The 19097-nt window shown below is 49.0% G+C and overlaps 1 protein-coding gene across 2 annotated transcripts; it reads right to left on the reverse strand.

The window, feature by feature from the left end:
* Positions 1 to 930: 930 nt before the first annotated feature.
* Positions 931 to 18862, reverse strand: RBM38 (RNA binding motif protein 38). Of its 2 annotated transcripts, XM_085241717.1 has the most exons (6): positions 18680 to 18862; positions 15934 to 16073; positions 15028 to 15086; positions 12824 to 12947; positions 12209 to 12263; positions 931 to 2132 (listed from the first exon to the last, which is right to left on the reverse strand). In XM_085241717.1, exons 1-6 carry the CDS (start codon positions 18718 to 18720, stop codon positions 1832 to 1834), a joined length of 720 nt encoding a protein of 239 aa, XP_085097843.1. In that variant the 5' UTR covers positions 18721 to 18862; the 3' UTR covers positions 931 to 1831. The 2 variants fall into 2 exon arrangements, with proteins under 2 accessions (XP_085097843.1, XP_085097842.1); XM_085241716.1 differs by lacking the exons at positions 15028 to 15086; positions 15934 to 16073; positions 18680 to 18862 and adding an exon at positions 13347 to 13668.
* Between the last annotated feature and the right edge of the window lie 235 nt (positions 18863 to 19097).

Genomic DNA, 19097 nt, shown 5'->3' on the forward strand with positions numbered 1-19097 from the left:
CAGTCCTGCCATCGCCTTTGCAGAGATTAAATAGATTGCTGGCGTGTTCAAACAGAATCATTTTATTTACTTTTAAAAACAAATATTGGAAATTTCTAATCGTCAAAATCTGAAAATCAAATTTCTAAAGCAGGTCAGTGAGTTCAAGTCACACGTGGCCACATGAGCAATGCACAGGAGGTTCAGGAGATGCAGGCACCTCTGCAGCCCATAGACTGAGGCAGGGCTGGGGCAGAACACTGCCTGCTGCCTGAGAGCTCTGGGCTGAGATGGGATGGCAGCTGCCTGGCTTTGCACTGAGGCTGCACGAGGTGTAAGCACTGCTGCACAGGCTCAGCACCCATCTGTCCTGCTCCACAAAGGCTGCCTGTGCTCAAGTACCCAGGCTGGGCACAGCCCCAGCACGATGCTCCCAAAGCTTAGAAGGCCCCAGCTGCCGAGAGCCACAGGTGACATGGGAGACACGGAGCAACCAACAGTGCATGCTGTACCAGGTAGTGACCACGCATCGCAGTGCTGGGCTGAGGTCCCACCCTGGCACATCACAGACAGAGGCCAGCTGCAACAGCTTGGTTTGATACACCCTAATGCACTCCAGCCAAGCAAACATGACTCCGTAACAGTATCCAATCACTTTAAAAGTTAAAATAGTTTATTGCTGTTCTTTGTAGAAATGCACTTAACTTACATTGCCTGTTCTCTTCCTTTATTTGGCTGTTGCGTTATAAGCATAAAAAGGTCACGTTTACTCATTTGTTCAGTGACATAACACCTTTCTTCCTTTTGCTTCACTCATGATATTCTCCTCAGCTTAGCTAGCCAACAGCCCCAAATCTCTGACATAAATACTGTAAATGTCTCCACAGTTTGCAGCATTGTAACAAAAGATCTACTAAAGTAGACAAAATGTTCGGTATTCTTGGTTGTTGGTTGTTTTTTTTTTTTTTTTTTTTGCATTTTAAAAATATACCTAAATTTGAGATAATCTTAACAGAGTAACAATTACAATAAGAAAATAGTACAGTGCGTTGACTAAAGGAATATTCGGCCCTCCTTCGAGCTGATATTCCCTTTTGCAAGTTGAAGTGATTCAGCAATTACTTAGGAACTTTTAACTACGTACAATAATTTAGTAAAATGAGAATTAAACAAGGCAGATACTTACTACTATTCTTCTGTCTGCAATTCACAGCTCATGCGAATAAAATCGCAATAAATATTAAAAAATAGTTTTTCTTTTTTTTTTTTTCTGTAAGGCATCTCTGAGTATTACAAAGTTTTTGTACAACCAAAAAATAAGATTGCTTTTTTCCACGTTCTCCGAGTACCTCTGTACCTCAACAGTAAATAAGAAAATTGCAGGTTCGATGAGGAGGGCTGGGGGGGCAGAAAGAAGCCCACAGGTGATGGAAGCAGACTGCGACATGTGCAAGGAGCTGTAGTTTTCCTGTGAATCATTTCAGTCACTTTAAGAACATCTTCAAGACGCGATCTATCCAGACTGAAAGACAACTTACCCAAAGTCCTTCTTCGTGAGCACAGTCAGACTGCGAGGGTTTGGGTTTGCCCGTAACACTATAAATAGCTTAGGTATTGATATGCACCTAAATAGATGGGAGACAGGGTCAGGGTGACTTTTTTTTTCCTTGTTTTTTTTTGTTTTGTTGGTTTGGTGGGTTTTTTTGTTTGTTTGTTTTTTTGCATCTTGGTTTTGTTTTGGTGATTTTTTTTTCTTTTGTTTTGTTTTGTTTTGTTTTTTTTCTTTTGCCGTTGCTTTTGTTGTCCTAATTGCATCCTTCCATTGCAAAAGACTTGTCCCAGCAATGCGGGCTCACTGCATGCGGTCGGGCTGCAGCTGCTGGGGCTGGTACTGCACGAAGGCGGTGGCGGGCGCTGCCGGGGTGCTGGCGGTGATGGGGGGCTGCACTGCCCCCGTGTAGCCGTAACCCACGAAGCCCGCGGCGGGAGAGGCAGCGTAGGGGTACTGGTCGTAGGCAGCTGTGGTGTACTGGGAGTAGGCTTGGCTGGCGGCGGTGTAGTCGATGTAGGGAGATGCGATGGACTGCACGGGGGTGGGGATCACCACGCTGGGCTGAATGATAGCTTGGGGGTAAACATAGTGAGGCGTGAGTCTGCGGGAGCAAAGGGAGAGGGTCAGTGAGGCTCCTGCCCGCGTGTCCCTGCCCACACCACGGCCTCGGCTCCACGCTCCCTCCCCGTGCCCCATCGTGGCTGTGCTGGGAGCGGCCATGGGCCTTCCTTGCTGTTATCAGTCAGCACACATTTAGGCTGGTGTTTCCATAACATGGGATGTTTAGGGCAACGCTACAACGTGTTTGTTGTAAAACACGAGATATTCTTTCTGGTTTTCTTCCCCCCGGTAATGCTCTTTGGTGGCTGCTGGGTCAGAGCAGCACTCCAGGATCAGCAGTCTGTACCTCGAGCTGCTGCTGGCAGGAACGGAGCCATGCACAGACCGAGCCATCCTGGGATGCTTAACTCATTTGTTAGGAACTGCTAATAAGCAACTTATAAATAAATGAATAAATACACAAAAACAGAAGGAAAGGCCCATGAAAAGATTTGGGGCTGCCAAAATAGTAGCTGACAGCACGTTACAACCAAAATGCAGTGCCCCATGCCCCAAGAGGTGCCTGCCATGTGCAAAGGCTCTCCATCGGACTGCCGTGCTGCGCTGAGTGACAGCACCGACCCACAGACATACCCCAGACAGCTCCTCATCCCCACCCCCAAACCTCACTTGCTTTGGCAAACAAAAACCCAGGTATAACCGCGCCATGCTTATGCAGATTCAAGCATTTGGGGGACTTTTGTGTGGATGTGTGTGACAGCGCATTTTCAAACACCACCACTTTTAAAAGCCTCCCACAGGCTTTTCACACACCGCAGGCTGCTGCATGCCTGAAGCACTTTGTGAAGCGGAGCTCAGCTGCTCAGGGACCCGCTGGTCCATTTGATCCCTGTCAGAAATAGGGCAGCAGAACCCCATGCGCTGCCCCAGCCGTGGCCTGGAAGCTTCTGCAGGGCCTCTCACCTCCCTCACCCCATCTGAGCACTGCCCGGGGCCTCAGCGGTGCCTTCAGTGCCTGGGGCTGCCCCTGCCAGCAGCAATGGGGCTGTTCCCATTTGCTCTCCAGCCAGCACTGGATGCTTTCACCTGCTCTTCAGGCAGGAGAAAGGCTTTCCCCAAACAAGCACACACATTATCTGATCTTTCTCTTGTTTTGCCACTCGCACACTGTTTTTTTCTTTAGGCAATTTGCACTGTGAGAGAACGATTGCTGTCCTTCCCCTCTGCCTCCAAAATCAGCATCCTCAGATGAAGGGAGGTGGCAGCAGCAGGGTGGGGGCAGGATGCATGGTGGGGAGCAGCACCTCCATGTTTGGCTGATTAAATGCAATGGCCACCTCCAGAGCTCACAGGGAGCTCACAGCCTTTCAGTCCAGAAATACACGGTACCCGATATCACCCGGTGACTAACAAGAATGAAATGAGGTGACAGACGTTCACTGAATCATTTTTGTTGCAGTTGTGATCCAAATTAAGACCAGCGTGGCTGAATCAGAAGCTCCCACCAGAGCTCAGGCCTCAGGCTCAATGTCCCGTGCTCGCATCGGATTGCAGCAGCAGGCGCCTCTTCCTTGGACTTGGCCATTGAGCCTCTGCCTGTGGAATGACCCGGCTGGGCTGACAGCCTCTGGGAAATCCAGCAGAACTACACGCCATGTGAGTGCATGCTCCGGGGGCTGTCTGTAAGCACACGGCTCCTCTTGAAGCATGCTCCAAAGAGACAGCGAGCCTGCAACATCCTAGACTACTACTTCCTCAGCAAGGAAAATTTCCATCTCTTCAGTGCCTCTTTGAATAAAAAACACCATTAGCTAACAAGACAATGAGTATTCTTGTACCCTGCTTCCAGAAATAAACCCCAGCCCAGTGCATACACAGGCACACACCACACATCAGTTTACTTCACTGAAAAAACTCCAGCATCATGTTCTATCATCTTCTGGTCTGTGGGTTTCTAGCATTTAGTTATAGGAAATTCACTACAGATATTACAGAGTTTGGGCTTCTGAATTAGCATATAGATGGAGAGTCATTTGTCAACCCAAGATAAGGTCACTTGGATTACTTGCAGCTACAAAGACAACAAAACCAGTACAGCACGACGAAGTTAACTGCTGGCTGCATTTAGCATCTATAGAAGGTCTTGAAATACCTTTCCCTCCTTCATTATATTTGAAAATCTTAAAAAAAAAAAAAAAAAAAAATCCTTTGGAGTGCTGTATTTTTCTAAAAATCAGCAAACTGTAACTTGAACATCTCCAGAATGAGATGTGTTCACATGCCTCCCCTTCCTCCCTGCAGCTTTCCTCATCTCCACAACAGGCCCTGCAAGCCAGAAGGGAACTTCATCCAGAACACACAGCTCAAGTAGGAAACATCACCCAGGTGAGCAGCAATTGCCACCACCCCCCATTGCCCCCACCAGCAGATGCAGCAGATGCTGATGGCATTGGGGTAATGGGGGGTGAAGGCCCAGCAAGAATCACACAGACCCCTGCAAAGTGTGCTGGTCTGGGAAAGTCGGAGCTCCCGGCCCCCTCGAGCCCCGCCAGCCACACAAGAGCTGCCTTTGCCAAGGTGGGAGACAAGTGCAGTCCTCTGTCAGGAGGGACACGGCATCACACAAACACTTAGGAAGCAAGAAGGGGCACAGGGCTCTTGGCAGCCTCACAGATCAGCACACAAATGCCACTGCCGTGGCCAGCCATTTAGTCCTTGAAGAATAAAAGAAACAGAGCCCTTTGTGTCTGCCACTGCAGGCACAAACTGCAGCATTTCCCCAGGAATTTGGCCTCCATTTCCACCAGAGTTGACCCGTCAGCTGCTACAGAGACACCCACACTGCCCCAACACGTGATGCCAGGACAGACGGATGTGTTTGAGCCCTCTGGGTACGCAGCACCAGCAGTGATATCATGGGATGCTGGGCTCCAGTGGAAGGTACCACAGCAACGTAAAAACTGCCTGTGCAGAAGTAACACGTCCAACTATAGCCTGGGTGATAGGTTTGAAGAGAGATTTTGAAGGGAATTTGTCAGTCTAAGTGCATCAGACCAAAACTGCTCTGAGAAAACCCCTGGCTGAAGTGCTGCAACACCACTGTGGTGTAAGTGATGTACAGACACAGCCTGCCATGGCCGATGCCCCAGGAGCAACATTCCTGAAGGACAAAGACAGCACACATCACCTCGAGGAGCTGCCTGGGCACTTTAACCCTGGGTGGAACACTGGTTCTGGGCAGTGCCTACAGCCACAGTGCCAGGCTGCAGAAACGCAACAAATTCAAGTCCTGTTCTCAAATCCAAACACAATGCAGAACCGTTTGATGCAGATTGGGACACTGATTCTGCACCGACCGCTGTGCAGTTCGTCAGCATTTACTGACTTGGGCTGGGCTTCAACCACTGACATGACAGACTTCTGATTCCTGAAATGTCCCTATTAAAGTGTGCACTGAAATGTCAATGGTTTCTGCCTCATCAGCCAGATTCCAAACAGACGAGGGTGAGCCCTGCAGCACTGAGGCTGTGTATGTACCCTCGCCTGCTGTACCGTGACACAAACAAATCAGCACCAAAAAAGGAAAAAAAAAGAAGAAAAAAAAAAAAAAAAAGAAAAATTCTGCTCATCTTGTAACTGATTTGCCTGTCTGTCTTGTGCTCTTCCTCCTCCAGTCCTTTGGAAACAGGTACATGACTGGGTTTCCTGCTTGGTTGCCACAACGTGCTGGTGGCAATGGCCGAGGAGCAGCCTGCTGTAACAGACTGTCCCAGGCAGGCAGGAATCAGTGCAGGGGAGAAAGTGAGTCTACTGCAGGATTCAGTGATAACCCCTACTGATTGCTGAGCACCCTAGAACCATTGCTTAAGAAATGCAAATGCTAACTATTTATGATTATTATGAGCATTTATGATTTCAAACTAACTTCATTTTGTCAGGAGAAAAAAAAAAACAACATAGGGAACAGGGAGCACTGCAGTAGCTGAGAACCCAACATAGCCCAGCAATGCCATCATTTTACAGCCTTAGCTAATCTTGACTTTGTGATGCAAACTAATGAAGTTGGATCCCACAGAAAGAAATAAAAATAAATGCCATCCACGCCTTCAGCAGGAAGCACAGCCAGTGCAGAGGTGTGGAAAAGAAAAAACAAAAGAACAAAACAAAACAAAAAGAAAGAGGATGCCTATTAAAGATGAGAAGGCATCTCCTCAAAACGATCTAATCCTCTTTCTTAACCAAGAGGCTGAAAGCAACATCCTGAGCTCCACCGCCAGTTAACCAGGCTCAACAACTCTCAGCTTTATCCTCTGCATCTCACTTCCCACACACCCATGGGAAAAAAAAAAATCAATAATAATCCCCAACAAAAGCATAGTGGGCCAAACCAAAAATAGATTTGGAGAAGCAGGCTGGAAACCACTCAGGTAGAAGAGGTGGAGATAAAATCTGCCTGAAACAAGAGCCATCTGGCACCAGGGGAAAAGTTTATCCACAGCCAGTCAGCGATCCAGAGTTATCAGCACAGCCAAAACAGACACGGACTGACAGAAACAGCAGAAAACTCTTCACCTCAGTCATCTGCAGGTGCCTTCAGCATCAAGGAGAGAAAGCCAGTAGGATGCTACATTCATTGTGTCCACACAGGAGGAAAATTAATGGCTCTGAGAGATTAACGTCCAGGAAGCCCCAGAAATTCCACTTTTAACTGAGCTTTCCCAAGTTCTTCTGCAATTTGGGAAGGTGCAAAAGCTGCAGAAACATCTTTAAAGTCTTCTCCAGTACCTGACAAGCTTGATAATAATATATATTAAGCTGCCTACATTTAACTGACTCTATTTCTAGCAGACTTCTTTTTATATGATTCTTTCCACTGATCTTTAATTAAAATCTTCATACCTTTATCAAAGTTCTTTCCTGGATATACAAAGTATTTTGAAGCAGAGTGCTTACCTGCAGAAGCAGCAGTGAAGTAATAGGTTTTCTTTTATCACAAGTAGATAATGGATAAAACAAGTGGTTGCTCAGACAAGAAAGAAATTTGATTTCAAGAGTTTCTGGGGTCTCTCTTGCCAGCTGTGCCTTCAGTGACTGCCCCAAGCCCCCAGCGAGGGCACAGGGGAGCTGACACACACAGGGAATCAGGGTCAGTGCAATCCTGCTTACAGGATCAGGAAATTAAGAAATAGGAGAGTGAATTTTAACTCTGAGGTCCAAGACTTTTCATCTTTTGTGATCATAAAGTATATTTAGCTCTGGTATGTAGCCTGCTCCATCTGTGGGGAAGAAATTCTTTATAGAAGTCATATTTAGAAGTGACCCAGTGTCCTTGCTACCAAATTATCAGCACAACTGTTCCCTCCCGGTGTCCCCAGCTCAGAAGCAGGCTGGTCAGAGCTGCATTTATCATTCGAAATACTGGGCATGTGTTTAATACCACAGAGTTGGGGACCAGCGGCCAGCAGCTGCGCTCAAGAAAGACGAGATCAGGAACAGGCTGGGCTGCTCTGAAAACTCAGGCACGTGCACAAATCCGCTGCCCTGGGATTAAAGTGGCAGTGGATCAGAAGAGGACAGGCTTACATCTGCTGCTCCTTAGCTCCTTGCAGCCAGGGGAAAGGACTTGGGTCACTGCTGCTGCTGCTTTGGGAGGGAGAACACTAAATCCACCGATGGAGCCAGGCAGAGGAGAGGGCACAGCTTGAGGCACGTGTTAATGAGCTAAGCCAGGGCCAGCTCAGCCTTGTTCTCCTTCACACACATCAGAATTGCACAGTGAAGCCTGAATCAACAGCTCGGTCCCTAGGAAAGGTCCAGTGCTGCCCTGAGCTCAGCACCCCAGCTGTACAGCCACACATACAGTCAGTATATCAGGCTGTTCTCTCTTTGTGTCTTCTATAAAGATGCAGAACATGAGAATACTGTGTCCAAAACAACAGCACCAAGGCCTTGGCCCCAGTACCAACATTTGCCATCCTGAAGTAGATGTCCTAGTTTGCAAAGCCATTGGATCCATTTATAACTACAAGTCTATTCTTAAAAACAGCAAAAAAAAAATAAAAATAAAAAAGAGTTCTTCCTGACTGGGAATCTTTTGGTCTGAATAGCAGCAAGCATGCCTGAGAACTAGCAGCTGAAGCCATTTGGAAAACAAATTTGAGTGTTTCTTAGGAAATCACCCCCCCCAAAGCTTTCATGTTATTGGCACGCGACACACAACAGGTGCTGATGAGCCTGCCCCACAGGAGCAGCAGAGCAGCCGGGGGTCCCACAGCAAGCCAGCTTTGGGACGTGGTGCAATGGAAGTCAGAGCTGGGGGTGCCAGCTGTCAGCCTGAACAGAGCAAGGGCAGCATGTGCCTCTCTGGCCACTGATTTCTTTTGAATTTTAATTCAGTAGAGAAGTTTTAAGGATAAGCAGCTGCAAGGGAGGGCGGGCTGACACAGAGAGGGACCTCCTTCACTTCCCAGTGCAGCAGGACCAATGCATGAAATGTCAAAATCACAGAGATTTAACCATTTCAAGTGTTGCCCGGGACCACAGGCCAGCAAAATAAGCAACTGCAGAAGGATAGGAGGTGAAGACTCTGGAGCAACATCTCATGTGCAGATATGGAAAGAGCTGGATACTGCTGCAAGAGACAGCTGTAAGTTTCCAAGAGCTCAGTCACTTACTCAGCCACTGGTAGATCTCCCACACAGATAGCTCATTTGCTGAGGCACAGCCACAGGAATGCAGCTGCCATGCACCGCCTGCATACAGAGCTGAGAGCACAGCTGGGAAGAGGAGAACCAGGGAATCCCCCTCCCTGCAGGGCTCAAGCCAGCCTGGGGCAGTGGGGTCACAGAATCATTATGGCTAGAAAAAACCTCTAAGATTGCCGAGTCCAGCTGTCGACCCACCTCCACCGAATCACGTCCCTCAGTGCCACATCTACATGCACCTTACCTTGAAAACCTCAGGGGTGGCAACTCCACCACCTCCCTGGGCAGCCTGTGCCAATGCCTGACCGCTCTGAGAAGAAATCTTTCCTAATATCCAACCTGAATCTCCCCTGAGGAGGAGGTCCCAGAGAAAAAGACCACAATGGGGACACAAGGCAGCTCTGCCACATCACCAATGCTCCTGGCAAGTGGCCTATGGAGGTACTCCTAGCAGCTTCCAAAGATGCTTCAGATATTTCTCAAAAGTTCTTTATAGGGACATTTCAGCAGTAAGACATAAGTCCATCTGAAGAGTCTTCCCATCCTCTGGTCACATAAACACAGCTCCATGCCAGCTGGTAACCACAGGCAAATGCTGTGGCATTCCAACCTGCCTCCAAGCCAAGTGCAACCCACAAGCCACAGACTGAGCCCCCAGGCCCAGGGCTGCTTCCCTAACCCCAGAAGCCAGATCTCCAAGTCACCCTGACACAGCCACATCCCTCACCTCACATTACTGTTAAGATCTCCAGTTACGACAGCCCAGAGACTACTTTCAAAACAGGATTTACTACCGACTCCGTGCTGTCTGCTGTGTGCCTCCCCTGCCAGGACAGCAGCAGGAAGGAGAGAGGCTCCTCATGGTTTCTCTTTCTGTTCCGCATACCCTGGGCAATATTTACAGCTGCATTTGGGTCTCTGGGGCTGTGGGGAAGCCTTCGGTTTATAAATAATCTTTACTAATGTTTGGGTAACTTTCATCATAGTTTCCACTCACGTTTTACCAAAAAACCTGCATTTTGCGGCTTGTTTTCTCTTATCTAACTGCCTCATAGATCACGGGCTGTTCATTCATTTCTTCCTTGCCACATCCAGCTTGCACACGTAATACTCCACGTCCCATAAGCAATCATCACTTGGAAACTGTATGGCAATCCCTGGATGCAAACACTTTGCAGAGACAGAAGGTACAGGAGGGGGAACCCTGCAACACTTCGTGTGCAGCAAAGCAGAGAAAATAGAGAGCTCTGTTTGGGGATGACCAGGATTCGCTCCACAAGGCAGACAGCAAATGAGCAACAGCAAGTTGGCCACACTTCCAAAGACTGCCAGACCCCGATAAACTCCTCATCCATCCTCAGATCCCACAGGGGACAAAGAACATTGTGAGTTCAAGGGAATACGAGAGTGGAGCCTGGCAGGCTCTTGTTTCTGCTGATCTAATGACAACACAAAGGGGAAACTGGCAGCCAAGCCCCACTGCTTGACTGAGCACCTGATGCTGTGCTCAGAAGCCACAGAACAGCCCCAGCCGTGGTGCTCAGGTAAATGGCTCCATGTTCTGCCAAACCCACATTTCTAGCCATTCTGCTCCAGTGGTGACTGAATGCAATGAAATTCATGTTTACCGATGCTTGCAAATAACGATATATAATCCCCTCCCCTTCCACTCCTCTGCTTTCCTGGTTCCTGTCTCTTGGCAACTGATAAATAATTTATAGTGCTCTCTGCTGCATGCACCAAGTGCAGCTCTGCTAGCTTAATGATGAAACCAAGAACTGGAACAGGAGCTGCCTAGATCACAGGGAACACCTACTCACTTGATCCCACATTTTTCTGTATTTGAAGCTAAAAAGTGAAATGCTCAAAAAGAAACACCACGTTTTGCACAGCCACAGAGCTGTGGCTGCTGGGAGGCACACGAAGGAACAGTAGATCGTCTGCATGGGGAACAGGCAAGGATCAGCTCCTGCCTGCACACCTCGCCTGTTCGCTCATGAAAAACCTCATAACGTGCTGGGCTTTATCACCCTTCTCTATAGTGTGCTCTCATGCATTTTGGAAAGCCTCTGGTGTTCACATCTCAGAGGTGCTGCCTACCTCCAAGGCTCCGAAAGCTGCTGTAACTCCCAACACTCCTGAAGAACAGCAGCTTCTCTATCCGTGCTATTGTGGCTCTCACACAAGAAAACTCTTCGTTTCACAACAGATGTTCTTTAAGTCCTTCCAACAGAGCTGCAACCACTTATGAAAACTGGCATGTTTGAACTGTACACAACGCACATACACCGGGAACGCGCTTTTGTGGCAACACAGCCTCTTGCACCCATAAACTCAGAGGAATGAGATTACCCAGGCAGTTGGCAACTGCAGGCATGAGGGCAGAGGAGTGAAAGTTTCTGTTTTGTTGTTAGCTCGTTTTTTTCTTCCCCCTCATCCCTCAAAAAAGGCACAAGAAATGCTACAAACAGAAAATGTTTGTAGGAAGGGATGATGTAGGGATGGGATGAAATGTAGGGATGGGATGAAATATTTCTGTTGACAAAGGCCAAAATCCCATCTATTTATATTAGTCACATAAAAACTACAACAGAGAGGTGCTCAAAAGCCTTACAAAATGCACTGCTTTCTTAATGCTCTTAGAAAATAATAATAAAAAACCTTATCAATATTCACTTTCTGAAATAGCATAGAAAAGGAAAGGCATCAATCATTAAACAGTTAAATGAAGGCAGTATGACAGTCACTATTGTTCTCGTGAAGCACACTTGTCTTTTCCCGAGCAGCTGCCAGATCCTATTAGATGTATAAAAAGAGGACTTTTCTAACCGAGCAGGGATGGTATAAGCTATTGAAAACAGCAGACAAAAGCCCACTTTTGCAGACTATTCAAGCCTTGTATAACATCTGTCCAAAATCAATTTTTGACCTAGTGTTACTTTCATTAAGTAACAGACTTTGTTTCCAATGCAATTTGTTTTCTAGGATAAAACTGTACCCCAAGCATTATTACGTGGGAAACAGTGCAGAGGAAGCAGCTCTTACTTGAGAAACACGAGAACAGAATTTGCTTAATTGCTTTGACACCTTAAGTACTACAACAGAGAAACTATTTTCCATATATCTGAATTCTCGTGAATTCTTGAAGCTGGCAAAGCAGCGAGCAGCGCGCCGGGTTTGCTGTGACTGAGACTTACTGAGGATAAAGGAGGATCTTTGGGAATTATATGAAAGCTGACAAATGCACAAAACTTCTGAAATCTCCACCAGAAATAAAGCACTCCCAGCATTAACAACAGCTGTCGCAACTCCCTTCTCCCGAGCTGAAGCTCTTTTCATGCATTTTAAATAACGAGGAAGCTGATTTGCGAATCTGATTTCCAACCGACTGCTAACAAACACATCCACTTACCCAAAGGGTCTCTGGATGAAGGCTGGGTGGAGCTGCTGCACACCTATGGTAAAACCTGAAAAAAAATTCAGGGAAACAATATGACCAAATGGCACCCACCGTGCCCTCACGACACACACACAGAACATCAGACCAACGCACATCCATTTTGTGCGCTGTGCGTGAGCAAATTTAGAGCCCCTTTTAGGAGCAAGTTCATTTGGTGCACAGCGCGCAGCAGATGGGGGTTCAGATTAAAGGATGGCGTATGAGCGCGGTTATCAGCACAGACAACGGCACAGCACCTCATCTACCGCCCGGCACCAGGGCTGAAATTAAACCCAGGGCAAAATGCTGAAATGGATCTCGGTGCTAACGCTGACGTAACGGAGGAGAGAGCAGGAAAACAGATCAGCCGCGGAAGAAAAGGGCTTTAACTCAGTTACGTGAACTTGGGTGTGCTGTGCTGGTGTAACAGGTACGGTAATGGACACGGCACAGAGGTAACGCGACCACAGCGCGTCCTCCGTCAGCAGCACCCAGGGGCGAGCAGGCAGCGTGCCAAATCAGCCCAGCACTCCTTCCCGTGTCGCAGCAACCCCAACAAGAGGGGGACGGACCTCTCGGGCTCCTCACCGGTTTGAATACTCCTCGGCTTTGCTCCCAGATACGCCAGGTTCACGTTTGCTTTCCTGCCATCGATGATGGGGTTGGGGTCTTTGCACGCTCGCTCAGCCGCGGCTCTGTCCGCCATGGTCACCTGGAAGGACAACCGCGCCGTTTGTAGCGACCGCGCCTCGGGAGCGCTCCGCCAACGGGCGCCCGGACCGCTTTGTTTTACCGCCGCGCTTCGGTCCCGCGCTCAGCTCAGCTCAGCTCCGCTCCGCTCCGCTCCTCGGAGCGCCCCGTGCCCAAACGGGCTGCGTGCCCCGCACCGAGCTGCGCTCAGCCGGCGGCTCTCCTCGCCTTCCTGGCGCTCCGTTAGGCGCTTAGCGGGGCCGGTCCCGACAGTCCCAGCGGAGCGAGGACTTTGGGGGAAGCACGGAGCGGGGAAGGGGGACGGCGGGCGGGGGTGCAGAGCGGTACCGGCATCGCATCGCACCGCGCCCTTCGCCCGCGCGCAGCCCGGCCCGCAGCGCAGCGCTGGGGTGGCACTTACAAAGCCGTATCCCCGGGATTTGCCCGTTTGCCGGTCGGTGATCACCACCGCCTCCTCGATGTCCCCGAAGACTTCGAAGTACTTCCTGAGGGAGGAGTCGGTGGTGTGGTAGGGCAGCCCCCCGACGAAGATCTTAGTGAAGGTAGTGTCCTTCTGCACGGTGTGCATGGTGCCGGGCGCGGCCGGCCGCAACCGGCATCCACCCGCGGCCAGAACCCCGTCCCTCCCTCCCTCCCTCCCTGGAGGCGGCGGCGGCTCCCAGCGGCCTACAGCGGGCTCATGGCCGCGCTTTGTCCCGTCAGCGCGGGCGCCGCCCGCCCTCCCCGCCCGCCGGTGCCGGTGAGTATCGGCCGCGCGCCGCACCACCGCCTTTGTAGGGCCGCGCCCGGCCCCGCCCCGCGCCGCACCACCGCCGCGCAGAGGCGCTCGGGGCGCGTAGTCCGGCCCTGCGCCCGCCGGGCACCGGCGGCGGCCCCGGAGGAAGGGAGGGAGGGCCGAAGGGCGCCGGGGGCCGAGAGCGGAGTGCCGCCACACAGCCCGCCTCGGGCGCGCCGCCGGCACCGCCCGCCTCCTCGTGCTGGACTGCGAGGGCGGGGGTCTCCTGCACAGCACCGCACCACACAGCACCGCATCAAACAACACCGCACAGCACCGCACCAAACACCACCACACAGCACCACAACACACAGCACAGCACCAAACACCACCACACAGCACCGCAACACAAAGCACAGCACCAAACAACACCGCACAGCACAGCACCAAACAACACCGCACAGCACAGCACCAAACAACACCGCACAGTACCACACAGCACCGCAACCCTTCACTGCCGCAGCTCCCACGCCCCGGGTTTCCATCAGCCGGAGCCTCGGTGCCTTCAGCTCATGCCACATTACGGTGTTAGCGTGGGGCAGAGGAAGGAGTTTCACCGGGCGATAAATGCAGGGGCAACATTTTAGCGAGAAAGCCATTGAAGGGTCTGACTCCATCCTTTGGCTTCTGAACAGACTCGGCCTCTACAGACGTTTCTTCTACAGAGCCCACAGAGAAAAACCAGTTATTTCAAGAGAAAGGAATGCATTAAGGTCTGTACTCCATCGTTATTCATTAATATTTTTTCTTGTACTGCTTCCATAGCTCTAAACATCCTATACTTCATAGGAGAAGAAAGGAAAGCCATTAAGCTTTTCATTCCTACAGCCCCAGACCTTAAGGCTAAGACACATTTCCACTGATTGCTGTAGAAGGCAGATGGAGCTGGGCTGGCACAGCCAGCATCCCACAGCAGCACCCTTTGAACAAGGAGCAGCCAGAGACCATCACCCATCGGCTCCCAGCAGCACAGCCCGCAGCCCAGGGCACACCTCAGGGGTCAGAATGCAGCGGGAGCTGCACCTCTGTGACACCGCATCCCTGCCCTCTGCCTGCATGACTTCCCCCACAAACTGCCCTCTGGGCCACCCCGGTGAGTAACAACCCAATTGGCATTCAATCACCAGCCCTTAACAGCCCTCACTCTGCTCCACACGGTGGCAGAGATTCAAACCATGCACATAGATTCCTGCTCCAATGAAGGCAAGGTTCCTGGAGTCCTCAAAAGCCGCCACAAACATCTCAGCTCTCGACACTCAAAAACCATCACACATACTGTTCTCTTTTCTGCCTCACTGCACCCCACCTCTCTCTCAGGATGAGACCCAATTCCTCTTCTTTCACGAAGACAGCAATGGGAGCTCTCTACAGTCAGAAGAGAAGAAAGAAATGAGGATTCAATCCACACTCTGAATCCCGCAGTACCACTGGCACCGTGGGGTGGGGGGAGCACATATTTGCTGTGCCACAGCCTGCAAGCAGGACGGGAAATGAAATCTGCCTCATGATGCAGCTATTACAAACACAGCCTGAGATGTTACCCAAACACAGTGGGAAGGAAAAGAGAAAGAAAGTGATTAAGAGTAGCTTTATGAGACTCTATATATCTATAATAGAAAAAAATAAACGTCTATGTATATAATATAGAGATACATACAATTACTTTAATTTGGGGGGGAGCTGGCCTCCCTGTAACACCAAGCAATTTGACTCAGCCAGCAGATCAAAGCTGCAGGAGCTGTGCAGAGCTGATGTTTTCCCCTGCTTTTATTATGATGAGAGGAATACCTGAGAACAGCATGTTTTGAGCTTCTTCGGTCAACTCCTGCAGACACTGGATGTATCTCAAACTACAAAGCTATAGCTTGGGAACACTGGGCAACACTCAGCACAAAGCTGAGAGATGACTGCAAGCAAAAAGTCACAGAAGCAGCAATGCAGATCTGATATGTGCTATCACAGAGCTCTATGAACCTCTGTGTAGTTATAAGCACTAAAAGTACACTGGTCACCCAACACAGAGGCAATGAAAGTCATATCTGGCAGCAGTATGCAACTGTCCATACTCCTGATTTATGTGAATTGTATTGCACATCCAGAGCATCCCATCCTAATACACATTGGGAAGATTAACTTCATGATAACATAGTTAAGAGAACTCACCGATTTCTTATTTACATTAATATACTTCTACTCACATTGATCTACTCACTCCTTAAGGCTGACACAGAACTGATACACAAAGGCTCCTCCCAGTGGGCTCCAGCAGCAGCATATCCCACAGCCAACACAGAGCAGCTGCAGGTCACCAAACCATGTGCACAGAGTCTGTTGGGAGCTCTAGCAAAGGCACTGTAAGATCAAACAGGTACAGAACCATAGAAACGTCCCTGACTAAAGGAACGAAAACAAATGGTGGCAGAGGGAGCTGTGTGCCTGACAGCACAAGAGCAGGATCAAAGAAAAGTAGATAGCAAACTCATTGCAGGGAGAAAGCTAGCCCCGTTCCCTGCTTGCTGTTAAGCCTGCCCTGCTCTTGTCCCTCTCTTGCAGGGATGGACAAAACAGCTGCCAGCGTGGCTCAGTGGTGCTGTCCTCGTGTACACTTCTCTTTTGTTTGGGAGAAGTGTGCTGAGATAGCACACATCTGATCTGAAAGCTATTAAAGAATGTCCCTCATTTCTTAAGAAACTGATGGGCTTTATTTTTAGAATGGAGCAGTGCTACTGTGGAACTCTGACCTTTTTCAGTTTCTGCTGCTGCTCAGCCAAGGCTTCGTGGCTGCAGGGCAGTGCCCTTGGATTTTGTCATGGATACCCGCTCACTGCTTATTGCAACAGTAGATGAAACATGCCTTTCAGATGCTCAGCAGTTAAATAAGTTAGCTCAAGAGCAAGGGACTTAGTGTGGGAACAGTTTGGTCTGTTAGTTTTACTAATGCTCTGCCTGGATGCTGGCCACCAGCTCGGCTGTGAGCAGCAGTGTTGCATGGAGACCTTGGGGGAAGCTGCGTTCAGTGGCATTTGGTTTAGGTTATGGCAGGAAATTCTGCATCTGGGCCCTTTGTCTGATTTTCTGCTTTGATGCCCTGAACACACCATGACCACTGTTTAATTCAGAGCTGCTGCAATGAGAATTAAAAAATAAAAATTCTTTCTCTTCAGGCCACTTTTAATAAAATATTTGAATAGAGAATGTTCCTAATCAGGAGAGCTCTTTGAATAGGCTTTTGCATTAGTAGGAGTCTTCCAGTAGGATTATTTTCTGTTCTGAAATATTTCAGAACCGGGGATGCTGAGCAAGATCCATTTCCTTTGCTGGCTCCACTGGCTGCACACAGGCAGACCATTAGCTCTAGTGGACACAGAGTGGTCTGATTTAATGCTGCAGGTAACCTGCAATGAAAGAGCACAACAGGATGCCACATGAATATGGACATTCTATAGTTTGGAGTGCTGTGCTTTGCCTTTTGTTGATAGCATGCATGCTGTTCTTACTATTTCTTTCCCCCTTCTTTCAGTCCTGTACTTCACAGGGTCAACAGGCAATGTCAGGAATCAAAGTCCATTGGATGGTAAATCACTTCCAGCTGCTGGGTGCTGCCACTGCAAGAGCTTTGCTCCCAGCTATGAGAATAGATGAGCTGTGGCAGCGAGATTCCCCAGTGAGATTCCTCACTGGTACCCTCACTATCACTTCCCCTGCAAGTTTCCTCAAATCAGGCTCAGATGCAGCACAGCAGCTTGGCACTTTCCCCTCCACATGCTCCAGCACTCAGCATACACATTACAGACTCCCTTCATGCTGAGACCATGCTTGGGACTGATAGGTGTGGCTGTGAAGCATCTGTGTGGTAACATATCCTTGACCAAAATGGGCCATGATGGCAAGAAAGGGAAAATAAGCCTTCTGTGCTGAATTGCTGCCTGCAAGGTGGCTGGCTGGGAGCAGCTGGTGGCAAGCCTTGATGAAACTGAGGTCCAGCCTGATGTGCAGGACTCTGCTGGTTGACTGTTGTTGGGGGGTGGAAATCATCGCTGAGACAAGTTCTGGTATAACCAGAGCAGAGCTGGTTATTCTGCTCTTGGGGAGTTTCTCCTCCACGGTCTGCGGTGTGCTGTTTTTCACAGGTCACCTCTGGGGATTTGTGGAGCCAACCCAACTATAGCCAGCCTGGGCAGAGCACGCTGGGGAGCTGTGAGGATGCAGACAATCTGATTAGACCTGCTAGCTGGGAACTGTCAGTCTGACAGCAGGGTGCTATGCTGCCTTTCTGAGTGATGAAAACACTGCCCTTGATTAGAACAGTGACTTGTTTGCCGGCATCATTGAAATCTACGCCAAACAGTTTTATCATAATCACTACGATGATTTCTTTGCCTTGAGTGATGCAGCCCTTACCTTTCGGGGCAGGATGGCTCGTTGGCCCGTTTAGGTTGTTGGCATTCAGTGATGCACAGTGCAAAGGAGGCAGAGCCCTCCCTGCATTTTTATTTTTTCCATTCCACTTGAGTCAAACTGCAAAGCTTTCCAATTAGTTCTACAAATATTTTCATTACTTAGATTTAATATCGTACACATGGGAAATACTAATTGTAACTTCAAACTTCTGTTAGCATTTTTTAAATCATAAAATCCATTATTTTAATATGAGGAAGCAATCGTTTTGTTCCTTAAAGGAAGGAAGCAGAAAATCTCAGGCATGTTGAAACAACATATTTTTTTTTCTCTCCAAATATTTCCTGAGCTATTAAAAATAAGTGGTATTTTCTGATTAAAAGAAAGAAAGAATAATGCCAGAATGTTTCTAACAATCTGTACCAGAGCTGACAGGGCCACATCCTATGGCCTTCTGATGAGCTGTGTGTGACACCACAGAGCAAACAGGGCAGGAACCGTCCACCCATCCAACCCCAGAATGGTCAGAGTGAAGTAAAACATTCAACAAGATGTCTCACCTCCCAGACTGACAGCAGGCTGGTACATGCAGAATGGACATTCTTAACAGCTGCAGGGACTGCGGAGCTGAACACGTCAACAGCACTGGGGTGGAGCTGAGGTGGGCTCTTCTATCCTGCTTCACACAGATGAACCTGATGGCTCTCAGCCATCTGCAGTGCCTCCTTTAGACCTTCATAATATAGACTTCTGCCTTGCCACATCTAACGAGATGAATAATCCATCTACCTTCATATCCCTCTTCCAAACAAACTCTGATACTTTTGAAGGATATATAATGCCTGCAGTGAACCTTCCAAGTGCAGAGTAGTATACACCAAAACAAAAGATGATCAGCATGAGGTCTAATTAACCTTCTTTAGAGACGTGGTTAGAAACTCTCAAAGCCTTCTAGTTGCCATGTCTACTCTGTTCAAA

The sequence above is a fragment of the Meleagris gallopavo genome, chromosome 22 (genome assembly GCF_905368555.1).
Source record: "Meleagris gallopavo chromosome 22, MGAL_WU_HG_1.1, whole genome shotgun sequence".
In the NCBI taxonomy this organism is placed as follows: Eukaryota; Metazoa; Chordata; class Aves; order Galliformes; family Phasianidae; genus Meleagris; species Meleagris gallopavo.